We start from the raw sequence: 22,777 nt of genomic DNA, 5'->3' as shown, positions 1-22,777 counted from the left end.
TACTCATTACTCTAATGGCAGACAGGAATTACAGATGGTTCTTTTGTTCTTTTTAAATGCTGAAGACTGATTTTCCATAAACTTTCATAGGACACTTTAGTTTCCAAAAATACTGATGTTTTTTAAACTTAACTTTACAGCTGTATTTTTGTAAAAAATGCGGCTCATTTTAGAATGTGTAAACATAGCCTTATGTTGTTAGTTCTCTGTCGAAGAAGCAGACAATCACATATTATATGCACATAATATAATAACAACAGTACATTTTTATGAAGGTATTGATTTTTGCCTGCAGGTGAATTGTTTTTGGAGATCAAATGTCCACTAGAAGAGGTGTATAAGATCTACTGTTATCACCACGATGAAGCCCACACTCTACTGGAGTTCTATGAAAAAGATGCAGAAATGAAGGATTATCTAAGACAGTGCACACAATCATTAAAGTAAGAACCGGTTCAAATATATCTTTGCAGGTTCTCTGACCAGTTCAGACTTTTGTCTTCTATGGATGGTAGCCAAGGAAAATGACTCCTATATTTTATTGAGGAGAACACTGATCAGTAAACAAATAATGGAAAATATTTTTATGTATAAACCTGCATTACCCCCTATGTAGGGACTCATGATGACCTCAACTTACACTTTGCACGGGAATGCTGCAGCCAATCACTGCTCACAGCCAAATGCATGTGACCATTGATGACAATGATTGAGTGTCCCGTGTATGGTGAAGTTACCAGGAAGCTTCTACCAGAGACTCCAGAGTAGTGGCAGTTTTAGACAAGAAGGAATAGGACCGACCATGGCTGGGCTCTCTCCATGTGGCCCAATAGCGGCTGCATAGGCTATCTCTATGATATATATACCCTTGTTATTATAAGGGTTTTGAATTTGTATCCTTTGGGCGACTAAAAGCCCATAGAAAGACTGTAAGAGTGGATGGTACTATAAAAACACATGGAGATGTGAATCAGTTTAGGGGTAAAGTTGTTATTTGCGGAGTGCAAATTCCAAAAATATATAATATGTTCATATCTAAGCTTTTTTTTCTTCTTTTCATAGTGGCCAATTGTGGACATATGCCACTTTATGGCATTGGAAATATATGTTTGGGAATACTTCCAACATATGACTTTAATGTATAGTAAAACGCATAGCCATAGGAAGAAGTATATGTGGGAAAACATTCTTAGAATAACCCCCCCTACTAAACCAGCACACATTTCAATTATTTGTATGCAGATTTGAGCATGGATGACAATATAGCATGCACAAGCACTGATATGAGCCTGCATTCCCCGACCACAGAACACAATTTTTGTTCTTTTTAGTGATAGTCAATATCAGTCATAGGTGGATACTTCATAATGAAACTTAATTACCATTTCAATTAAAACGTGAAACCATTGATTCCTCTGTGTGCTTTAGGGGGGTTAAGTAATGACCCGTTCTTCAAAGCCAGGAGAGTATTTATATTTCAACAAAGACAACTTATAGACACCGTGGTCCGGTTTGATGCTCATCCCCACTATACTTTTGCGCAGAGCACATTGATCAGTGGCCTGCAGAGGTTCTTCCCAAAGCAAACAATCTGCTGGCTCCAACCACATCACAAGAACAGCCCAGCCTTCCTCACATAGTTTTAAAATCTCTTTCTCTTTTGAGAGTGTAAAATGTGCCTCTGTCTGACACCACAGCCCGACTGGTATTGAAATCAAAGCATATGAAAAAAAAGAAAAAGCTAATTATGTTGAATTGCAGGCATTGAGCAAAATGTTAAATAGATGCTCAAAATGGTTATTCACCATAGAATGTCGCTTTTATCTGATACTGAATGACACAGAAAAGAGGGAATATGGGAATGGTGTTCCTATTGAAAGCTTTTTAATTATTTACTCTTAAAGGCACAGTATCATAAAAGTATGTTGGTTCTTTCTTAGAGATTGATGACATAATGAGCCAACAATTTCCCTTTGAGGAGCTATTCACATTTGTACTGTATATGCACAGGTGCATGGGGGCATTAACAGAAGCATATAATCCAAATACACCCACTAAAAGGCCGACACTGTATTGTAGTTTTTACGTAAATTATTCAAGTCATATCTTTAATCATAGGCTTTAATCCGCAGAGAAATTATCTTCATTGCTGTCCGAACATGTGAAAGAGGCATGGCTTGGGGTCTGCTGTGCCCTCAGATCACAATGAAGGAGATTTATTATTCTTTTCAAGCGTATGGCTTTAATATGACAATTTCTTTTTAACTTACTTTTGCTTACATGCGACCTATTTATCAAATAGTCGCACGACCTTGATAAATAAATCACACGTAAGCAAAACCCGGGAAACCCGCTTACAAAAGCATTTTAAAGCAGAAAAGTTTTCCCTTATGTTAATAGCCGAAGTTCTTTATCTACCCTTTATAAACAGTAGTGTTGCTAGAAAGTGATGGGGAGGGGGGCGTACCGCTTCAGGTGACACCCTGACTGGCCTGCCTGGCACTAAATAGCTGCACTCAAACTATCCCACAACAACCCATCCACCCTCCTCAGAAATAAAAAAATATTAAAAACACACTATGCCGCTCCATGAATAGCCGTACTCTGGAGGCTTTTTTGTTTAATTTTGAGCCCGCATTTTGTGATGTTGGTGGGCGGTATCTTGCGTCGCTGCGTTGAGGCCGGAGTTTACGTCAGGAAGGAAGACAACGCGGCACCAACAGGCACAAAAAAAAAAGGGAAGCCCCAAAAAAAAATGCTCAGTACATTACCCACCCCAAAATTAAGCGATGGATGTTTCTTCTTTTTAAGGAAAAATTATAGCGCCACATATGAGTTATTTATGTAGTCTGTAAAAATTCTTACACAATTATTTTAAGCCTTATTCTATTTTAGCACAACATTAATTTTAAAATTCAGTGGGTATGCCCGCATGTACGTGTCCTACAACTAACAAGGTGTATGTTACGCCGAGCGCTCCGGGTCCCCACTCCTCCCCGGAGCGCTCGCTACACTCCTCTCACTGCAGCGCTCCGGTCGGTTCCACGGACCCGGGGCGCTGCGATACCGCCTCTGGCCGGGATGCGATTCGCGATGCGGGTAGCGCCCGCTCGCGATGCGCACCCCGGCTCCCGTACCTGACTCGCTCTCCGTCAGTTCTGTCCCGGCGCGCGCGGCCCCGCTCCCTAGGGCGCGCGCGCGCCGGGTCTTTGCGATTTAAAGGGCCACTGCGCCGCTGATTGGCGCAGTGGTTCCAATTAGTGTTTACACCTGTGCACTTCCCTATATCACCTCACTTCCCCTTCACTCCCTCGCCGGATCTTGTTGCCTTAGTGCCAGTGAAAGCGTTTCCTTGTGTGTTCCTAGCCTGTGTTCCAGACCTCCTGCCGTTGCCCCTGACTACGATCCTTGCTGCCTGCCCCGACCTTCTGCTACGTCCGACCTTGCTTCTGTCTACTCCCTTGTACCGCGCCTATCTTCAGCAGCCAGAGAGGTTGAGCCGTTGCTAGGGGATACGACCTGGTCACTACCGCCGCAGCAAGACCATCCCGCTTTGCGGCGGGCTCTGGTGAAAACCAGTAGTGACTTAGAACCGATCCTCTAGCACGGTCCACGCCAATCCCTCTCTGGCACAGAGGATCCACTACCTGCCAGCCGGCATCGTGACAGTAGATCCGGCCATGGATCCCGCTGAAGTTCCTCTGCCAGTTGTCGCTGACCTCACCACGGTGGTCGCCCAGCAGTCACAACAGATTGCGCAACAAGGCCAACAGCTGTCTCAACTGACTGTTATGCTACAACAGTTACTACCACAGCTCCAGCAACCATCTCCTCCGCCAGCTCCTGTACCTCCTCCGCAGCGAGTGGCCGCTTCTGGACTACGACTATCCTTGCCGGATAAATTTGATGGGGACTCTAAGTTTTGCCGTGGCTTCCTTTCCCAATGTTCATTACACTTGGAGATGATGTCGGACCAGTTCCCCACTGAAAGGTCTAAGGTGGCTTTCGTAGTCAGCCTGCTGTCTGGAAAAGCCCTGGCTTGGGCCACACCGCTCTGGGACCGCAATGACCCCGTCACTGCCTCTGTACACTCCTTCTTCTCGGAAATTCGAAGTGTCTTTGAGGAACCTGCCCGAGCCTCTTCTGCTGAGACTGCCCTGTTGAACCTGGTCCAGGGTAATTCTTCCGTTGGCGAGTATGCCGTACAATTCCGTACTCTTGCTTCTGAATTATCCTGGAACAATGAGGCCCTCTGCGCGACCTTTAAAAAAGGCCTATCCAGCAACATTAAAGATGTTCTGGCCGCACGAGAAATGCCTGCTAATCTTCATGAACTTATTCACCTAGCCACTCGCATTGATATGCGTTTTTCCGAAAGGCGTCAGGAGCTCCGCCAAGATATGGACTCTGTTCGCACGAGGCGTTTCTTCTCCTCGGCTCCTCTCTCCTCTGGTTCCCTGCAATCTGTTCCTGTGCCTCCCGCCGTGGAGGCTATGCAGGTCGACCGGTCTCGCCTGACATCTCAAGAGAGGACACGACGCCGCATGGAGAACCTCTGCCTGTACTGTGCTAGTACCGAACACTTCCTGAGGGATTGTCCTATCCGCCCTCCCCGCCTGGAAAGACGTACCCTGACTCCGCACAAAGGTGAGACAATTCTTGATGTCCACTCTGCTTCTCCACGTCTTACTGTGCCTGTGCGGATGTCTGCCTCTGCCTTCTCCTTCTCTTCTGTGGCCTTCTTGGACTCTGGATCTGCAGGAAATTTTATTTTGGCCTCTCTCGTCAACAGGTTCAACATCCCAGTGACCAGTCTCACCAGACCCCTTTACATCAATTGTATAAACAATGAAAGATTGGACTGTTCCATACGTTTCCGCACGGAGCCCCTTTTAATGAGCATCGGATCTCATCACGAGAGGATTGAACTTTTGGTCCTCCCCAATTGCACCTCGGAGATTCTCCTTGGACTTCCCTGGCTTCAACTTCATTCCCCAACCCTGGATTGGTCCACTGGGGAGATCAAGAGTTGGGGGCCCTCTTGTTCCAAGGACTGTCTAAAACCGGTTCCCAGTAACCCTTGCCGTAACTCTGTGCTTCCTCCAGTAACCGGTCTCCCTAAGGCCTATATGGACTTCGCGGATGTTTTCTGCAAAAAACAAGCGGAGACTCTACCTCCTCACAGGCCTTATGATTGTCCTATCGACCTCCTCCCGGGCACTACTCCACCCCGGGGCAGAATTTATCCTCTCTCTGCCCCAGAGACTCTTGCCATGTCTGAATACGTCCAGGAGAATCTAAAAAAGGGCTTTATCCGTAAATCCTCCTCTCCTGCCGGAGCCGGATTTTTCTTTGTGTCCAAAAAAGATGGCTCTCTACGTCCTTGCATTGACTACCGCGGACTTAATAAAATCACGGTTAAGAACCGCTACCCCTTACCCCTCATCTCTGAACTCTTTGATCGCCTCCAAGGTGCCCACATCTTTACTAAATTGGACTTAAGAGGCGCCTATAACCTCATCCGCATCAGAGAGGGGGATGAGTGGAAAACAGCATTTAACACCAGAGATGGACACTTTGAGTATCTGGTCATGCCCTTTGGCCTGTGCAACGCCCCTGCTGTCTTCCAAGACTTTGTTAATGAAATTTTTCGTGATCTGTTATACTCCTGTGTTGTTGTATATCTTGATGATATCCTAATTTTTTCGGCCAATCTAGAAGAACACCGCCAGCATGTCCGTATGGTTCTTCAGAGACTTCGTGACAATCAACTCTATGCTAAAATTGAGAAATGTCTGTTTGAATGCCAATCTCTTCCTTTTCTAGGATACTTGGTCTCTGGCCAGGGACTACAAATGGATCCAGATAAACTCTCTGCCGTCTTAGATTGGCCACGCCCCTCCGGACTCCGTGCCATCCAACGCTTTTTGGGGTTCGCCAATTATTACAGGCAATTTATTCCACATTTTTCTACCATTGTGGCTCCTATTGTGGCTTTAACCAAAAAAAATGCCGATCCCAAGTCTTGGCCTCCTCAAGCGGAAGACGCCTTTAAACGACTCAAGTCTGCCTTCTCTTCGGCTCCCGTGCTCTCCAGACCTGATCCATCTAAACCCTTCCTATTGGAGGTTGATGCCTCCTCAGTGGGAGCTGGAGCTGTCCTTCTACAAAAAAACTCTTCCGGGCATGCTGTTACTTGTGGGTTTTTTTCTAGGACCTTCTCTCCGGCGGAGAGGAACTACTCCATCGGGGATCGAGAGCTTCTAGCCATTAAATTAGCACTTGAGGAATGGAGGCATCTGCTGGAGGGATCAAGATTTCCAGTTATTATTTACACCGATCACAAGAACCTCTCATACCTCGAGTCTGCCCAACGGCTGAATCCTCGTCAGGCCAGGTGGTCTCTGTTCTTTGCCCGATTTAATTTTGAAATTCACTTTCGGCCTGCTGATAAGAACATTAGGGCCGATGCTCTCTCTCGTTCCTCAGATGCTTCTGAAATTGAACTCTCTCCTCAACACATCATTCCTCCTGACTGCCTGATTTCCACTTCTCCAGCCTCCATCAGGCAAACTCCTCCAGGAAAGACCTTTGTTTCTCCACGCCAACGCCTCGGAATCCTCAAATGGGGTCACTCCTCCCATCTCGCAGGTCATGCGGGCATCAAGAAATCTGTGCAACTCATCTCTCGCTTCTATTGGTGGCCGACTCTAGAGACTGATGTGGTGGACTTTGTGCGAGCCTGCACTATCTGTGCCCGGGATAAGACTCCTCGCCAGAAGCCCGCTGGTTTTCTTCTTCCTCTGCCTGTTCCCGAACAACCTTGGTCTCTGATTGGTATGGATTTTATTACTGACTTACCCCCATCCCATGGCAACACTGTTATTTGGGTGGTCGTTGATCGATTCTCCAAAATGGCACATTTCATCCCTCTTCCTGGTCTTCCTTCAGCGCCTCAGTTGGCTAAACAATTTTTTGTACACATTTTTCGTCTTCACGGGTTGCCTACGCAGATCGTCTCGGATAGAGGCGTCCAATTTGTGTCTAAATTCTGGAGGGCTCTCTGTAAACAACTCAAGATTAAATTAAATTTTTCTTCTGCATACCATCCTCAATCCAATGGACAAGTAGAAAGAATTAACCAGATCTTGGGTGACTATTTACGACATTTTGTTTCCTCCCGCCAGGATGACTGGGCAGATCTTCTACCTTGGGCCGAATTCTCGTATAATTTCAGAATCTCTGAATCTTCCTCCAAATCCCCGTTTTTCGTGGTGTACGGCCGTCACCCTCTTCCCCCCCTCCCTACCCCCTTGCCCTCTGGTCTGCCCGCTGTGGATGAAATTTCTCGTGATCTTTCCATCATATGGAGAGAGACCCAAAATTCTCTCTTACAGGCTTCTTCACGCATGAAGAGATTCGCGGATAAGAAAAGAAGAGCTCCTCCCATCTTTTCCCCTGGAGACAAGGTATGGCTCTCCGCCAAATATGTCCGCTTCCGTGTCCCTAGCTATAAGTTGGGACCACGCTATCTTGGTCCTTTCAAGATTTTGCGCCAGATTAATCCTGTCTCTTACAAACTTCTTCTTCCTCCTTCTCTTCGTATTCCTAATGCCTTTCATGTTTCTCTTCTTAAACCACTTATCATTAACCGTTTCTCTCCCAAATCTGTTCCCCCCACTCCTGTCTCCGGCTCCTCGGACATCTTCTCCGTCAAAGAGATTTTAGCATCCAAAAAGGTCAGAGGGAAAACCTTCTTTTTAGTGGATTGGGAGGGTTGTGGTCCAGAAGAGAGGTCCTGGGAACCTGAGGACAATATCCTGGACAAAAGTCTGGTCCTCAGGTTCTCAGGCTCCAAGAAGAGGGGGAGACCCAAGGGGGGGGGTACTGTTACGCCGAGCGCTCCGGGTCCCCACTCCTCCCCGGAGCGCTCGCTACACTCCTCTCACTGCAGCGCTCCGGTCGGTTCCACGGACCCGGGGCGCTGCGATACCGCCTCTGGCCGGGATGCGATTCGCGATGCGGGTAGCGCCCGCTCGCGATGCGCACCCCGGCTCCCGTACCTGACTCGCTCTCCGTCAGTTCTGTCCCGGCGCGCGCGGCCCCGCTCCCTAGGGCGCGCGCGCGCCGGGTCTTTGCGATTTAAAGGGCCACTGCGCCGCTGATTGGCGCAGTGGTTCCAATTAGTGTTTACACCTGTGCACTTCCCTATATCACCTCACTTCCCCTTCACTCCCTCGCCGGATCTTGTTGCCTTAGTGCCAGTGAAAGCGTTTCCTTGTGTGTTCCTAGCCTGTGTTCCAGACCTCCTGCCGTTGCCCCTGACTACGATCCTTGCTGCCTGCCCCGACCTTCTGCTACGTCCGACCTTGCTTCTGTCTACTCCCTTGTACCGCGCCTATCTTCAGCAGCCAGAGAGGTTGAGCCGTTGCTAGGGGATACGACCTGGTCACTACCGCCGCAGCAAGACCATCCCGCTTTGCGGCGGGCTCTGGTGAAAACCAGTAGTGACTTAGAACCGATCCTCTAGCACGGTCCACGCCAATCCCTCTCTGGCACAGAGGATCCACTACCTGCCAGCCGGCATCGTGACAGTGTACAGTGTGTATTATCAACCTTAAAATTAGTTATATATAATTTTTTCTATAATTAACATTAACATTAATGTAGTAGCTTTGTTTCATGATGCAGAGCAAGAACAGTTGTTAAAGTGGGTGTTAATGTCCTTTTGCATTTTCTGTAAGCCAGGTTGGACCTGGAATACATATGCGACTTTTAAATGGAGATGCAACTTTTTTTCTTCATAAATAGCGACTATCACATTTGATAAATACATGACCACTGCAAAGTAAAAAAAAAAAAAAAATTACTACATGATTTCAGAAATATGCTTTGGAGTAAGCAAAAATTAAAAAGCAGCATGTATAGAAAAGTTGCACGTGCGCAAAAAAATCTGCTACGGAGCTTGATAAATCTCCTTCAATGTCTCTCTGCTCTGAAGCCACGCCTAGCCATTTGATAGACATGAAGGACTCTACTTGCTTCTCGGAAATCCGGCACATGCGGCATTGTTGCTGATTGTGGCACACTCACAGTGGGCAAGAGAGGCTGATGCTGGACCTACAGTGTAATGCGCCGCAATCAGCAGTCATGCAAGCAGAGCCCTCCATTTCTATCAAGCAGGGGGCAAGTGGGGCTTTAAAGCAGAGAGGTGTTGTGGCCCGAGGGCATGGTGTACTCCTGTGCCTCGCCTCTTTGACACTTAAGGGCCGCAATAAAGTAAATTTTTGGGTGGATTAAAGAAAAGTCTGTAGGACTTCCGGCAATTCTGCAGATCAATTGCTTTTACAACGGGCTACAGAGTTGCTGGGAGTTTGAACGTGTATCCTGCCATTGCAACTACTTTATAGATACCCATCAAAACTATGCTATGCATAAATCAAGGTATGACTTGTATTATTTATGTGAGAACTGTAATACATTGTCAGCCATTTGGTGGGGGTTTTCAAGTTTACGAATTTAGTGACAGAATAATGTGTATTGATATAATGATTGAGATTTCAATAGACCTGGGGATACATTGATCAATGCTTTCTGTAAAGCTTGTGTGTTTCTTAATGCAGTCATTGGAAAATGAAAATCCTTAATAACAAAATTATGAATAACTACGGTGAGCATTTATGAAAATATTTTTCCTCTGAATAAGGGGTTCTGGTACTACCCATAAATATTGGCATATACACACTGTATATAATGTAATAATAATAAAAAATAATAATAAGCTATAAGCTATTGCAAAGCACTCTTTTGTTGGGATGTTTGTGTCCCAAAACATACTAAAATATATGGCAAAATATGCCTTAGGAATACTTTACCAAAAGGGCCAAAGAGGAACCAGCCCTTCCCAAGAGGCATTGAAAATATTTAATTTAGACTCTCCCTTAAAACTATATAGTGAGTGGCTCTACAGTAGTGGTTTAAAAAGCATATTGTGTAGTTTATGCTGAATGCTTGTCCTACTTTTATCCCATTCCCCTGATGGGCTGTAAAATGCAGCAAAACATGTCTGGGGGCACAGAGGGCATAATGTTGTTTTAATATACTAAAAAAAATAATGGCAGTTGAAAAAAAGTAAGGTGGCTTGCAAGGCTGAACTCCAGTGCGCCAGCAATGAATTTGCAGCAGAGTTTGCTATCATAGTCATATCTGGCAGTACCAATCTAAATAGAAGATTTTTTGTTTGTTTTGTTTGGGAGCTGCATATTGGCAGGAGTGGATGTTATCGACATATGGAGAATTTTCTTCCTTAGAAACATGGCACCACCTGTAGACACCTGGTGTTACTACACCAACATGTAGCCAGTATACGTATTACATTTTATTCTAATGCTTTTCTGTTATAAATACAGACAAAACATGAATGACTGATCATTTCTATTACAGCTGTACTGAGGACTATTTCTTAAATTCCTTTTTTTTTTCTTTCAATTAAATTAGTTTTTGAGGCTCAGGCAGGGTCTATGACTCCTGTCCACCTGTGTCCCCATGAAAGCGCTTTGTGTCTTTACTCTGGTCTAGTGCTGGGCGGTATACCGGTTCATGCCGAATACCGAAATTTTTGTCCTGCACTATATGAATTTTTCCCCATACCGCAATACCGGTTTGGCCCCTCCATCTTGGAATTAATGAATTATCAGCCCAGCGCTGCGCTGTCCCCACATTGGGGAACTAATCATATGTGACCTGCGAGCGCTGTTCTGCCCCCCCCCCCCCCCATTAATTATCAGCCCAGCGCTGTGTTGTCCCCATCGGGGTAAATACTCACATATCACCCGCAAGCGCTTCCCTCCTTATACTCCTATTTGTTGCGGGCCGCTGGGGCTAGTGGCTCCATACCAGTGGTCTCAAACCTGCGGACCTCCAGATTTTGCAAAACTACTACTCCCAGTATGGCCGGACAGCCGTTGGCTGTCCGGGCATGCTGGGAGTTGTAGTTTTGAAACATCTGGAGGTCCGAAGGTTGGAGACCACTGCTCTGTACAGTACGCTGTATCCCTATGCCCGGGCTGCAAAAGATAAACAAAATAAACTTTAACTCACCTTCCCTGTCGGTCCGGACCTGCTTCCTGGAGACGGGAACGTCGGACAGCTGTCAGCCTATAACCGGCCACAGCGATGTTCCGCCTCGGCTGGTGATAGGCTGAGCCCACTGTCATGTAAGAAGCCGGCTTCTTACATGACAGTGGGCTCAGCCTATCACCGGCTGAGACGGAACATCGCTGCAGCCGGTGATAGGCTGATGGCTCTCCGACGTTCACATCCCCAGAAAGAGCGCAAGGCCGCCGTAGGAACATGCGTTAAAGTTTATTTTGTTTACCTTTTGCAGCCCGGGCATAGAGATACAGCGTACAGTATAGAGTGTAAGCGCCAGCGGCCCGCAACAAACAGGAGGACAAGGAGGGCAGCGCTTGCGGGTGAAATGTGAGTATTAACCCCGATCTGGACAGCGCAGCGCTGAACTGATAACTAATTTTGGGGGGGCGGATACCGTTATATACCATGGAGCCGCCATAAGTTACAAAAATACAGTGATACACATATTTGGTCATACCACCCAGCCCTACTCTGGTCGTCTCTGGCCTTATCATATGGGCATTGTATGGGCACTTGTTCTATGCACATTGATTGGATGCCAATATGGAATAACACAGTGTCTAGAATAAGAATGACCATGCTGAAACACAATCAGGGAGTGTTGTCATTGGGACATCAGGGCAGAGGAACTGTTAGCAACCATTTTACATGTTCCCCATGTAGAGACTTTAAAGGGGTACTCCGGTGCTTACACATCTTATCCCCTATCCAAAGCATAAGGGATAAGATGCCTGATTGTGGGAGTCCCGCAGCTGGGGACACACGCGATCATGCACGCGGCACCCCGCTAGTAATCAGTTCCCCCGGAGCGTGTTCGCTCCGGGTCTGATTAAGGTCGACCGCAGAGCCGGCGGCGTGTGACATCACGCCCCAGTGTGATGCCACGCTCCGCCCCTCAATGCAAGCCTACGGGAGGGGGCCTGATAGCTATCACGCCCCCTCCCATAGGCTTGCATTGAGGGGTGGAGCGTGACGTCACATGGGGGGGGGCGTGTCGTCACACGTCGCCGGCTCTGCGGTCGACCGTAATCAGACCCGGAGCGAACAAGCTCCGGGGACTGATTACTATCGAGGTGCCGTGTGCATGATCGCGGGCATCCCCAGCGGCGGGACTCCCGCGATCAGGCATCTTATCCCCTATCCTTTGGATAGGGGATAAGGTGTGTAAGCACCAGAGTACCCCTTTAATATAAAACTTCTGGTAGTTCTCTTTGTAGATCTGCCCATTATAGAGCAATTTCAACTGTAAAATATAATCTTAGTTAATAAGATATTACCTGTATATCAGTCATATTCTCAGCATCTTACCTGTCAACAGATGTAGGCTGATGGACACCAGGCTGTGTCTGTAGGTATATTCAGATGATGGATTCTCAGGACAACAGTATTTAATTTCACCAAGTTTATTTTTGGCTTTTATTAATATTGTACAGGCCTCAACTTGACCCATAAGACTTTATTCTTATATTTCCAGGCTCTGGCAAAGTAATGTTCACAAAAAATTCAGGAAAGCTCTATTTGGAGCTGACTTTAAAATCAGTCAGTTTCCACTAGACTCAATGGATTTAAAATTGACAGGCTATTAAAAAAATAAAAAAAACAAAGATATACATATACCTTCTGTTCTTCCCTGCTTTCTCCGGTAACACAGCTTCTCTTCAGCCAATCACTGGGCGCAGAGGTGTCCTGCCTCAGCCAGTGTTCCCAGCACCTAGAAGAGGAGCGCCGCAAAGACTGTGGCTGGGCCAAATACATCACATTGCCAGTCACTGGCTGAGAAAGGACACCTCTGCGGCCAGTGATTAGCTAAGTGACAGTTGACATATTGGACTCCAGCACTCCGAAGAGAAGAGCAACAGAGATCGGTAGCAGCATTACTGGAGGCAACAGGGAAGCGCGAAAGGTACAGTGGGGCAAAAAAATATTTAGTCAGCCACCAATTGTGCAATTTCTCCCACTTGAAAGATGAGAGAGGCCTGTAATTTTCATCATAGGTATACCTCAACTATGAGAGACTTAATGAGAAAAAAAAAATCCATAAAATCAATTTTTAACTCCTTAACGACGAGGTGACCCGGCGTCATATCGGGTCAGTTCCGGCGGCCATCAACGGCCGGGACCCGCGGCTAATACAGGACATCACCGATCGCGGTGATGTCCTGTATTAACCCTTCAGATGCGTTGATCAAAGCTGATCGCCTCGTCTGAAGCGAAAGTGAAACTATCCTGGCTGCTCAGTCGGGCTGTCCGGGACCGCCACGGTGAAATCGCGGCGTCCCGAACAGCTTACATGACACCGGGAGGGACCCTACCTGCCTCCTCAGTGTCTGATCGGCGAATGACTGCTCCGTGCCTGAGATCCAGGCAGGAGTATTCAAGCGCCGATAACACTGATCACATGCATGTTAATACATGCCAGTGATCTGTGTAAAAGATCAGTGTATGTAATGTTATAGGCCCCTATGGGAGCTACAACATTGCAAAAAAAAAAAAGTTAAAAAAAAAGTGTTAATAAAGATCATTTAACCCCTTCCCTAATAAAAGTTTGAATCACTCCCCTTTTTTCCATAAAAAAAAATAAAGCAGTGTAAATAAAAATAAACATGTGGTATCGCCGCATGCGTAAATGTCTGAACTATAAAAATATATTGTTAATTAAATCGCATGGTCAATGGCGTACACGTGGAAAAAAAAATCCAAAGTCCAAACAAGCATATTTTGGGTAACTTTTTATTCCATTAAAAAAGAATACTCTCCTTCCTCAACATTATTCTGACAAAGTATTTTCTTGAACGTAGTCCTAGGGAATGTATATGTGGATTAGTGTAGCCTTACTCGTGCCCCCTTCTCTGCTCACCACTGCGCCCCCGCAAGGCTGACTTTCTTGTGATTTACGATACTTTGTCTTCAGCCCGAATGGCGGGATTCAGAGGGGCTCTCATGTGTGACGTAGCAAGTTGCTAGTGTAAGTACGTGCTACCGCCCCAGCCAGGGTTCTTCCAGGCCTAACACGCCATTCCCATATTACTGTTACAAGTTGTGGAAGGAGACGTATATTTTCTTACTGTTATATTTCTTTGTATGTCAAAAATGTAATAAAATTTCTATTATGGAAAAAAATTTATAAAAAGTGATCAAAAAGTCTGATCAAAACAAAAATGGTACCGATAAAAACTTCAGATCATGGCACAAAAAATGAGCCCTCATACCGCCCTGTACGTGGAAAAATAGAAAAGTTATAGGGGTCACTAGAAGACATTTTTAAATGTATACATTTTCCTGCATGTAGTTATGATTTTTTTCAGAAGAACGACAATATTAAACCTATATAAGTAGGATATTATCTTAACCGTATGGACCTACAGAATAATGATAAGATGTCATTTTTACCGAAATATACACTGTGTAGAAACGGAAGCCCCCAAAAGTTACAAAACATTTTTCTTCGATTTTGTCGCACAATGATTTTTTTTCCCGTTTCGCTGTGGATTTATGGGTAAAATGACTAATGTCACTGCAAAGTAGAATTGTTGATGCAGAAAATAAGCCATAATATGGATTTTTAGGTGGAAAATTGAAAGGGTTATGATTTTTAATAGGTAAGGAGGAAAAAACAAATATCCAAAAACTGAAAAATCCTGCGTCCTTAAGGGGCTAAAGAATTTAAAATTTAAGATTAAATGTAAGATTCTGCCATGTGAATGGGCCCTTTAAGGGTCAAAATATACTGCAAACCTCTGTGACACAAACTGACATACAGGAGATATTAAAATCCAATTTCATCATGTGGGTGAACTTATTAAAGGGTAAATTTCACAAGCCTGATGTTGCATGTAAGGGTAAAACCACACGTGTGTCTGTATGCAGTATTCTGTATACAGACACACTGTTATTCTGTGTTTTTTTTCTATAGGAGCTAGTCTTGGTGTTAGTAACTCTGCCCTATTGCTAAACAGTGGAATCTCTGCTGTTAAAAACCCACTGCAGACCCCATTGACTTACAGTGGGGCAAAAAAGTATTTAGTCAGCCACCAATTGTGCAAGTTCTCCCACTGAAAAAGATGAGAGGCCTGTAATTTTCATCATAGGTATACCTCAACTATGAGAGACATACTGAGAAAAAAAATCCATAAAATCACATGATTTTTTAAGAATTTACCTGCGAATTATGGTGGAAAATAAGTATTTGGTCAATAACAAAAGTTCATCTCAATACTTTGTTATATAACCTTTGTTGGCAAAGACAGAGGTCAAACGTTTTCTGTAAGTCTTCACAAGGTTTTCACACACTGTTGCTGGTATTTTGGCCCATTCCTCCATGCAGATCTCCTCTAGAGCAGTGATGTTTTGGGGCTGTCACTGGGCAACACGGACTTTCAACTGCCTCCAAAGGTTTTCTATGGGGTGGAGATCTGGAGACTGGCTAGGCCACTCCAGGACCTTGAAATGTTTCTTATGAAGCCACTCCTTCGTGGCCCGGGCCATGTGTTTGGGATCATTGTCATGCTGAAAGACCCAGACACTTTTATCTTCAATGTCTTTGCTGATAGAAGAGGTTTTCACTCAAAATCTCACGATACATGGCCCCATTCATTCTTTCCTTAACGCAGATCAGTCGACCTGGTCCCTTAGCAGAAAAACATCCCCAAAGCATGAAGTTCCCACCCCCATGCTTCACAGTAGGTATGGTGTTTTTTGGATGCAACTCAACATTCTTTCTCCTCCAAACACGACGAGTTGAGTTTTTACCAAAAAAGTTCTACTTTGGTTTCACCTGGCCATTCTCCCAGTACTGTTCTGAATCATCCAAATGTTCTCTAGCAAGCTTCAGATGGGCCCGACATGTACTGGCTTTAAGCAGGGGGGACACTTCTGGCACTGCATGATTTGAGTCCCTGGCTGCGTAGTGTGTTACTGATGGTAGCCTTTGTTACTTTGGTCCCAGCTCTCTGCAGGTCATTCACTAGGTCCCCCCGTGTGGTTCTGGGATTTTTGCTCACCGTTCTTGTGATCATTTTGATACCACCAAGCCCCAGATCGAGGGAGATTATCAGTGGTCTTGTATGTCTTCCATTTTTTTTATAATTGCTCCCACAGTTTCTTCACACCAAGCTGCTTGCCTATTGCAGATTCAGTCTTTCCAGCCTGGTGCAGGCCTAAAATTTTGTTTCTGGTGTCTTTTCGACAGCTATTTGGTCTTGGCCATAGTGGAGTTTGGACTCTAACTGTCTGAGGTTGCGGACGAGTGTCTTTTATACTGATAACAAGTTCAAACAGGTGCCATTAATACGGGTAATGAGTGGAGAACAGAGGAGACTCTTAAAGGGGTTATCCACATCATAACATGGTGATTTTAGTACATACCTGCCAGACAGTAATGGACATGCTTAGGAAGGATCTTCACTTGTCTAGGGGCTAAATGCCTATGTTGTGAAATTACCATAAGACTGTGGCTAGCTTTTTGTGAACTGGCATTTTTGAGTTTTCTTCTTTGCCTACAAATCCAATAATTCCATTTTCCTCCCTTCCACACATTAGCCACCCCACCCATTGGAACATAAATGAGCTGCTTCCATTCAAAAGACCTATGGTTTTCAATCAGGGTGCCTACAGCTGTTGCATTAGTTGCAGATTGATCTCTCTCCCACCAAGCGATCACTCCACCCATTGAAGCAGACAGGCTCCCTGTCATCAGCTGACTAGTGAGTCAGGTCTCAGCTGCACCTGGTGAACAAACACTTATTTTCCATCATAATTTGCAAATAAATTCTTTAAAAATCAAACAATGTGATTTTATGGATTTTTTTTCTCATTCTGTCTCTCATAGTTAAGGGTATACCTATGATGAAAATCACAGGCCTCGCTCATCTTTTTAACCTTTTGGGGACAAAGGGCATACCTGTACACATTCAGCCCGCTCCCTGTCTATAACGGGTCGGGCCCGGCACCTAGCAACGGCCGGGACCCGGGGCTAATAGCGCGTGACACTGATTGTGGTGCCGCGCACTATTAACCCTTTAGATGCGGCATTCAAATCGAAATCGTGGCATCCCGAACAACTTACAGGACAGCAGGAGGGTCCCTACCTGCCTCCTCGCTGTCCGATCGCCGAATGACTGCTCAGTGCCTGAGATCCAGGCATGAGCAGTCAAGCGGCAGAATCATTGATCAATGGTTTCTCATAGGAATCAATGTAAAAAATCAGTGTGTGCAGTGTTATAGTCCCCTATGGGAGCTATAACTTTGCAAAAAAAAGTGTGGAAAAAAAGTGAATAAAGATCATTTAACCCCTTCCCTAATAAAAGTTTTAATCACCCCCCTTTTCCCATAAAGTGTAAATAAAAATAAGCATATGTGGTATCACCGCGTGCGGAAATGTCAGAATTCTAAAAATATATAATTTAATTAAACTGCGCGGTCAATGGCGTCCGAGCAAAAAAATTCCATAGTCCAAAATAGCTTATTTTTGGTTACTTATTATATCATGAAAAAATGAATAAAAAGTTATCAAAAAGTCTGATCAATACATAAATGATATCGCTAAAAACTTCAGATCACAACGCAAAAAATGAGCCCTCATACTGCCCCATAGGCGGAAAAATAAAAAAGTTATAGGGGTCAGAAGATGACAATTTTAAACATATAAATTTTTCTGCATGTAGTTATGATTTTTTCCAGAAGTACGACAAAATCAAACCTATATAAGTAGAGTATCATTTTAATCGTATGGGCCTACAGAATAAAGATAAGGTGTATGTTACGCCTAGCGCTCCGGGTCCCCGCTCCTCCCCGGAGCGCTCACGGCGTCTTTCTCCCTGCAGCTCCCCGGTCGGTCCCGCTGACCGGGAGCGCTGCTCTGTCATGGCCGTTGGGGATGCGATTCGCACAGCGGGACGCGCCCGCTCGCGAATCGCATCCCAGGTCACTTACCCGTTCCCGTCCCCTGCTGTCATATGCTGGCGCGCGCGGCTCCGCTCTCTAGGGCGCGCGCGCGCCAGCTCCCTGAGACTTAAAGGGCCAGTGCACCAATGATTGGTGCCTGGCCCAATTAGCTTAATTGGCTTCCACCTGCTCCCTGGCTATATCTGGTCTCCTCCCTTGCACTCCCTTGCCGGATCTTGTTGCCCTTGTGCCTAGTGAAAGCGTTTTGTGTGTCTAAGCCTGTGTACCAGAACTTCTGCTATCCACCCTGACTACGAACCTTGCCGCCTGCCCCCGACCTTCTGCTATGTCCGACCTTGTTTCTGTCTACTCCCTTGTACCTCGCCTATCTTCAGCAGTCAGAGAGGTGAGCCGTTGCTAGTGGATACGACCTGGTCACTACCGCCGCAGCAAGACCATCCCGCTTTGCGGCGGGCTCTGGTGAAAACCAGTAGTGACTTAGAACCGGTCCACTAGCGCGGTCCTCGCCAATCCCTCTCTGGCATAGAGGATCCACTACCTGCCAGCCGGCATCGTGACAGTAGATCCGGCCATGGATCCCGCTGAGGTTCCCCTGCCAGTTGTCTCTGACCTCCCTACGCTGGTCGCCCAGCAAGCCCGTCAGATCGCCCAACAAGATCACCAGCTGTCGTACTTGACCACCATGACACAGCAACTCCAGTCACAACTACAGCAAGTTCAGTCACAGCTACAGCAGCAACAACCATCTCCTCCGCCAGCTCCTGCACCCCTTCCGCAGCGAGTGGCCACTCCTAGCCTCCGCCTGTCCTTGCCGGACAAATTTAATGGGGACTCTAAGTTTTGCCGTGGCTTTCTTTCGCAATGTTCCCTGCACTTGGAGATGATGTCGGACCAGTTTTCTACTGAAAGGTCTAAGGTGGCTTTCGTAGTCAGCCTTCTGTCTGGAAAAGCCCTGTCATGGGCCACACCGCTCTGGGACCGCAATGACCCCGTCACTGCCTCTGTACACTCCTTCTTCTCGGAAATTCGAAGTGTCTTTGAGGAACCTGCCCGAGCCTCTTCTGCTGAGACTGCCCTGCTGAACCTGGTCCAGGGTAATTCCTCCGTTGGCGAGTACGCCATACAATTCCGTACTCTTGCTTCTGAACTATCCTGGAATAATGAGGCTCTCTGCGCGACCTTTAAAAAAGGCCTATCCAGCAACATTAAAGATGTTCTGGCCGCACGAGAGACTCCTGCTAACCTGCATGAACTCATTCATCTAGCCACTCGCATTGACATGCGTTTTTCTGAAAGGCATCAAGAGCTCCGCCAGGAAAAAGACTTAGATCTCTGGACACCTCTCCCACAGTCTCCATTGCAATCTGCGCCTAGGCCTCCCGCCGAGGAGGCCATGCAAGTGGATCGGTCTCGCCTGACCCTGGAAGAGAGGAATCGCCGTAAGGAAGAGAATCTTTGTCTGTACTGTGCCAGTACCGAACATTTTTTGGTGGATTGTCCTGTCCGTCCTCCACGTCTGGGAAACGCACGCTCACACCCAGCTCTCGTGGGTGTGGCGTCTCTTGATGCTAAGTCGGCTTCTCCACGTCTCACGGTGCCTGTACGGGTTTCTACTTCAGCCAGCTCTTCCCTCTCAGCCGTGGCCTGCCTGGACTCTGGTGCCTCTGGGAATTTTATTCGGGAGTCCTTGGTGAATAAATTCCGCATTCCGGTGACCCGTCTGTTCAAGCCACTCCACATTTCCGCGGTCAACGGAGCCAAGTTGGATTGCACCGTGCGTTACCGCACGGTGCCCCTCCTAATGTGCATCGGACCTCATCACGAGAAAATTGAATTTTTGGTCCTCCCCAATTGCACTTCCGAAATTCTCCTTGGACTACCCTGGCTTCAACACCATTCCCCAACCCTGGATTGGTCCACTGGGGAGATCAAGAGTTGGGGTCCCTCTTGTTCCAAGGACTGCCTTCAACCGGTTCCCAGTACTCCCTGCCGTGACCCTGTGGTTCCTCCTGTATCCGGTCCCCCTAAGGTCGTTAAGGACTCTGCCTGCCTCAGGAAATGCCTCTCCCCCCCTCCCAGTCCCATCAGGCAAGCCTCTGTGTCCCCTCATGGCTCCCGTCCTTGTGTCTTCCTGCCCCGTGCCAAGCTTCACCCTCTGCCCTCCCTCCCCATTCCTACTCCTGCTGTACTGCCTGCCATTGAGGAAACCATCCATTCCTTCCCGGTGTCCTCATCCCAGGGGAGGCAGTCACCGGACAAAAAAAAGGGGAGACCTAAGGGGGGGGGTACTGTTACGCCTAGCGCTCCGGGTCCCCGCTCCTCCCCGGAGCGCTCACGGCGTCTTTCTCCCTGCAGCTCCCCGGTCGGTCCCGCTGACCGGGAGCGCTGCTCTGTCATGGCCGTTGGGGATGCGATTCGCACAGCGGGACGCGCCCGCTCGCGAATCGCATCCCAGGTCACTTACCCGTTCCCGTCCCCTGCTGTCATATGCTGGCGCGCGCGGCTCCGCTCTCTAGGGCGCGCGCGCGCCAGCTCCCTGAGACTTAAAGGGCCAGTGCACCAATGATTGGTGCCTGGCCCAATTAGCTTAATTGGCTTCCACCTGCTCCCTGGCTATATCTGGTCTCCTCCCTTGCACTCCCTTGCCGGATCTTGTTGCCCTTGTGCCTAGTGAAAGCGTTTTGTGTGTCTAAGCCTGTGTACCAGAACTTCTGCTATCCACCCTGACTACGAACCTTGCCGCCTGCCCCCGACCTTCTGCTACGTCCGACCTTGCTTCTGTCTACTCCCTTGTACCTCGCCTATCTTCAGCAGTCAGAGAGGTGAGCCGTTGCTAGTGGATACGACCTGGTCACTACCGCCGCAGCAAGACCATCCCGCTTTGCGGCGGGCTCTGGTGAAAACCAGTAGTGACTTAGAACCGGTCCACTAGCGCGGTCCTCGCCAATCCCTCTCTGGCATAGAGGATCCACTACCTGCCAGCCGGCATCGTGACAGTGTAATTTTTACTGAAAAATTAACTGTGTAGAAACGGAAGCCCCCAAAACTTACGAAATTGAATTTTTTCTTCAATTTTGTCACACAATGATTTTTTTTTCCGTTTCGCTGTAGATTTTTGGGTAAAATGACTGACGTCATTACAAAGTAGAATTGGTGGCGCAAATTAGCCATCCTATGGATTTTTAGGTGCAAAATTGAAAGGGTTATGATGATTTTTAAATGGTAAGGAGGAAAAACAAAAGTGCAAAAACGGAAAAACCCTCCGTCCCCAAGGGGTTAAGTGGGAGAACTTGCACAATTGATGGCTGACTAAATACTTTTTTGCCCACAGTATTTTTATTTTGTGTGCTTATGTGAATAAAATTGGACTCTTGATTTCTACATTTATTTGTACAGTTTTATCTGTTTTAATGCTTGTACTGATAAGTGTCAAATGTACTTTTACTAGGCACTGTCACACAAGAAAATTTCCCCTAAAAGTTCTGATTTCAGAAATGCAATATGACTCACTCATACTTGTTATTTTAGTGTTAGATATTGATCGAGTAGCATAAGTCACTATGGGAAATATTTCTTAACCCTACTGTTACAGGTAAAACCCTGTTTTAAACCAACATAATATACAGTGTGGTACAGAGTGCTCTTTCAGTGGTCGGCTTACAGTGACCTCTACTGGATGATGTGTTGTCCAGAAGGTTATGTGCAGAGCTTTGTGAATTTAGAACCCCTGTAGTTCAGCACACACACTACAATTTATTCACAATTTAGTAATATTTTCACAATTCAGTAATATTTAATAATTATAGATTAATTATTACTGTGTAAATAATACTCTTCTTTTAAATAAAACTTTAATGAGCACTGTCATTATAAAAATGTTCTAAAAGTCATAGAAATATATTAAAAAGTAGAATGTGTCGTTAGAAGTGTGCACGTGCTCACACGGCTCTGTGTTACTTGATTGAGATGGTCTAATGTAAGTCTTTGGGACTTGCTCACATAGACACAGAGCATGGAGATCGGTCAGGGTCCATGGAACATGCCAAAAGTATTTTAGTTAAGTTTTCAGCTTATTGGAAAACTTCACAAATAAAAAAAAAATCAGCATAACAAAATAATATTACAACCCAGCATAGGGGGAAATCAAACAATATAAACAAACAGGAAAAAAAATACTACTGACAACAAATACAAAAGGGCATAGGAGGGAATCAGAGGCAGATATAAGAAACACAGCAGGGTCATTCATTCAAGGACCTACAATATCTAATATCAGGACAAGAGCAGGAGGACGTCCATGGGGTCCAGACACGATCATAGTGCTCGGTCTTAACTTTGGGATTTATGAGAAATGACTCAGCAGCAAAAAGTGGTAGAAGGTCTGCCCACAAAGTCTAGCTCGGCTGATTATGTTATGATTAGACCAAGTCCTTACCACATGTTGGGAGTATAGCAAATGTGGAAGGGTGTCAGAATTGGTGGACAGCCAATCAATATGGGTATATTGGCTCCGAAATGAAGAATAATAATAAGGGTACCATTTTTTTCTATCCACATGTCTGCTAGTGAAAAAGACCCAAAGGTTGAATAAATCAAGGGCTGTTTCAATCTCCCGAGCTCCTTCCTCCTACCTGACTCGCCTTTCCCTCTACTCCTCTGACGGACCCCTTACTTCCTTCTTTGGGAATAGGGCTTTCTTGCCAGCTTTTTCTTCCTATAC

General features: G+C 46.2%; 1 protein-coding gene across 1 annotated transcript in view; it reads left to right on the top strand.

Annotated features, from left to right (window-relative positions):
* ARHGEF38 (Rho guanine nucleotide exchange factor 38) overlaps positions 1–22,777 on the top strand; it is a 118,542-nt gene that overhangs the window by 44,351 nt on the left and 51,414 nt on the right. Inside the window, exon 4 of the mRNA XM_056566133.1 lies at positions 296–443. Coding sequence (XP_056422108.1) covers positions 296–443 — 148 coding nt within the window. The remainder of the gene's footprint in view (positions 1–295; positions 444–22,777) is intronic.

The sequence above is a fragment of the Hyla sarda genome, chromosome 1, assembly GCF_029499605.1.
Source record: "Hyla sarda isolate aHylSar1 chromosome 1, aHylSar1.hap1, whole genome shotgun sequence".
Lineage (NCBI taxonomy): Eukaryota > Metazoa > Chordata > Amphibia > Anura > Hylidae > Hyla > Hyla sarda.
This window is presented reverse-complemented; position numbering and strand designations above follow the sequence as displayed.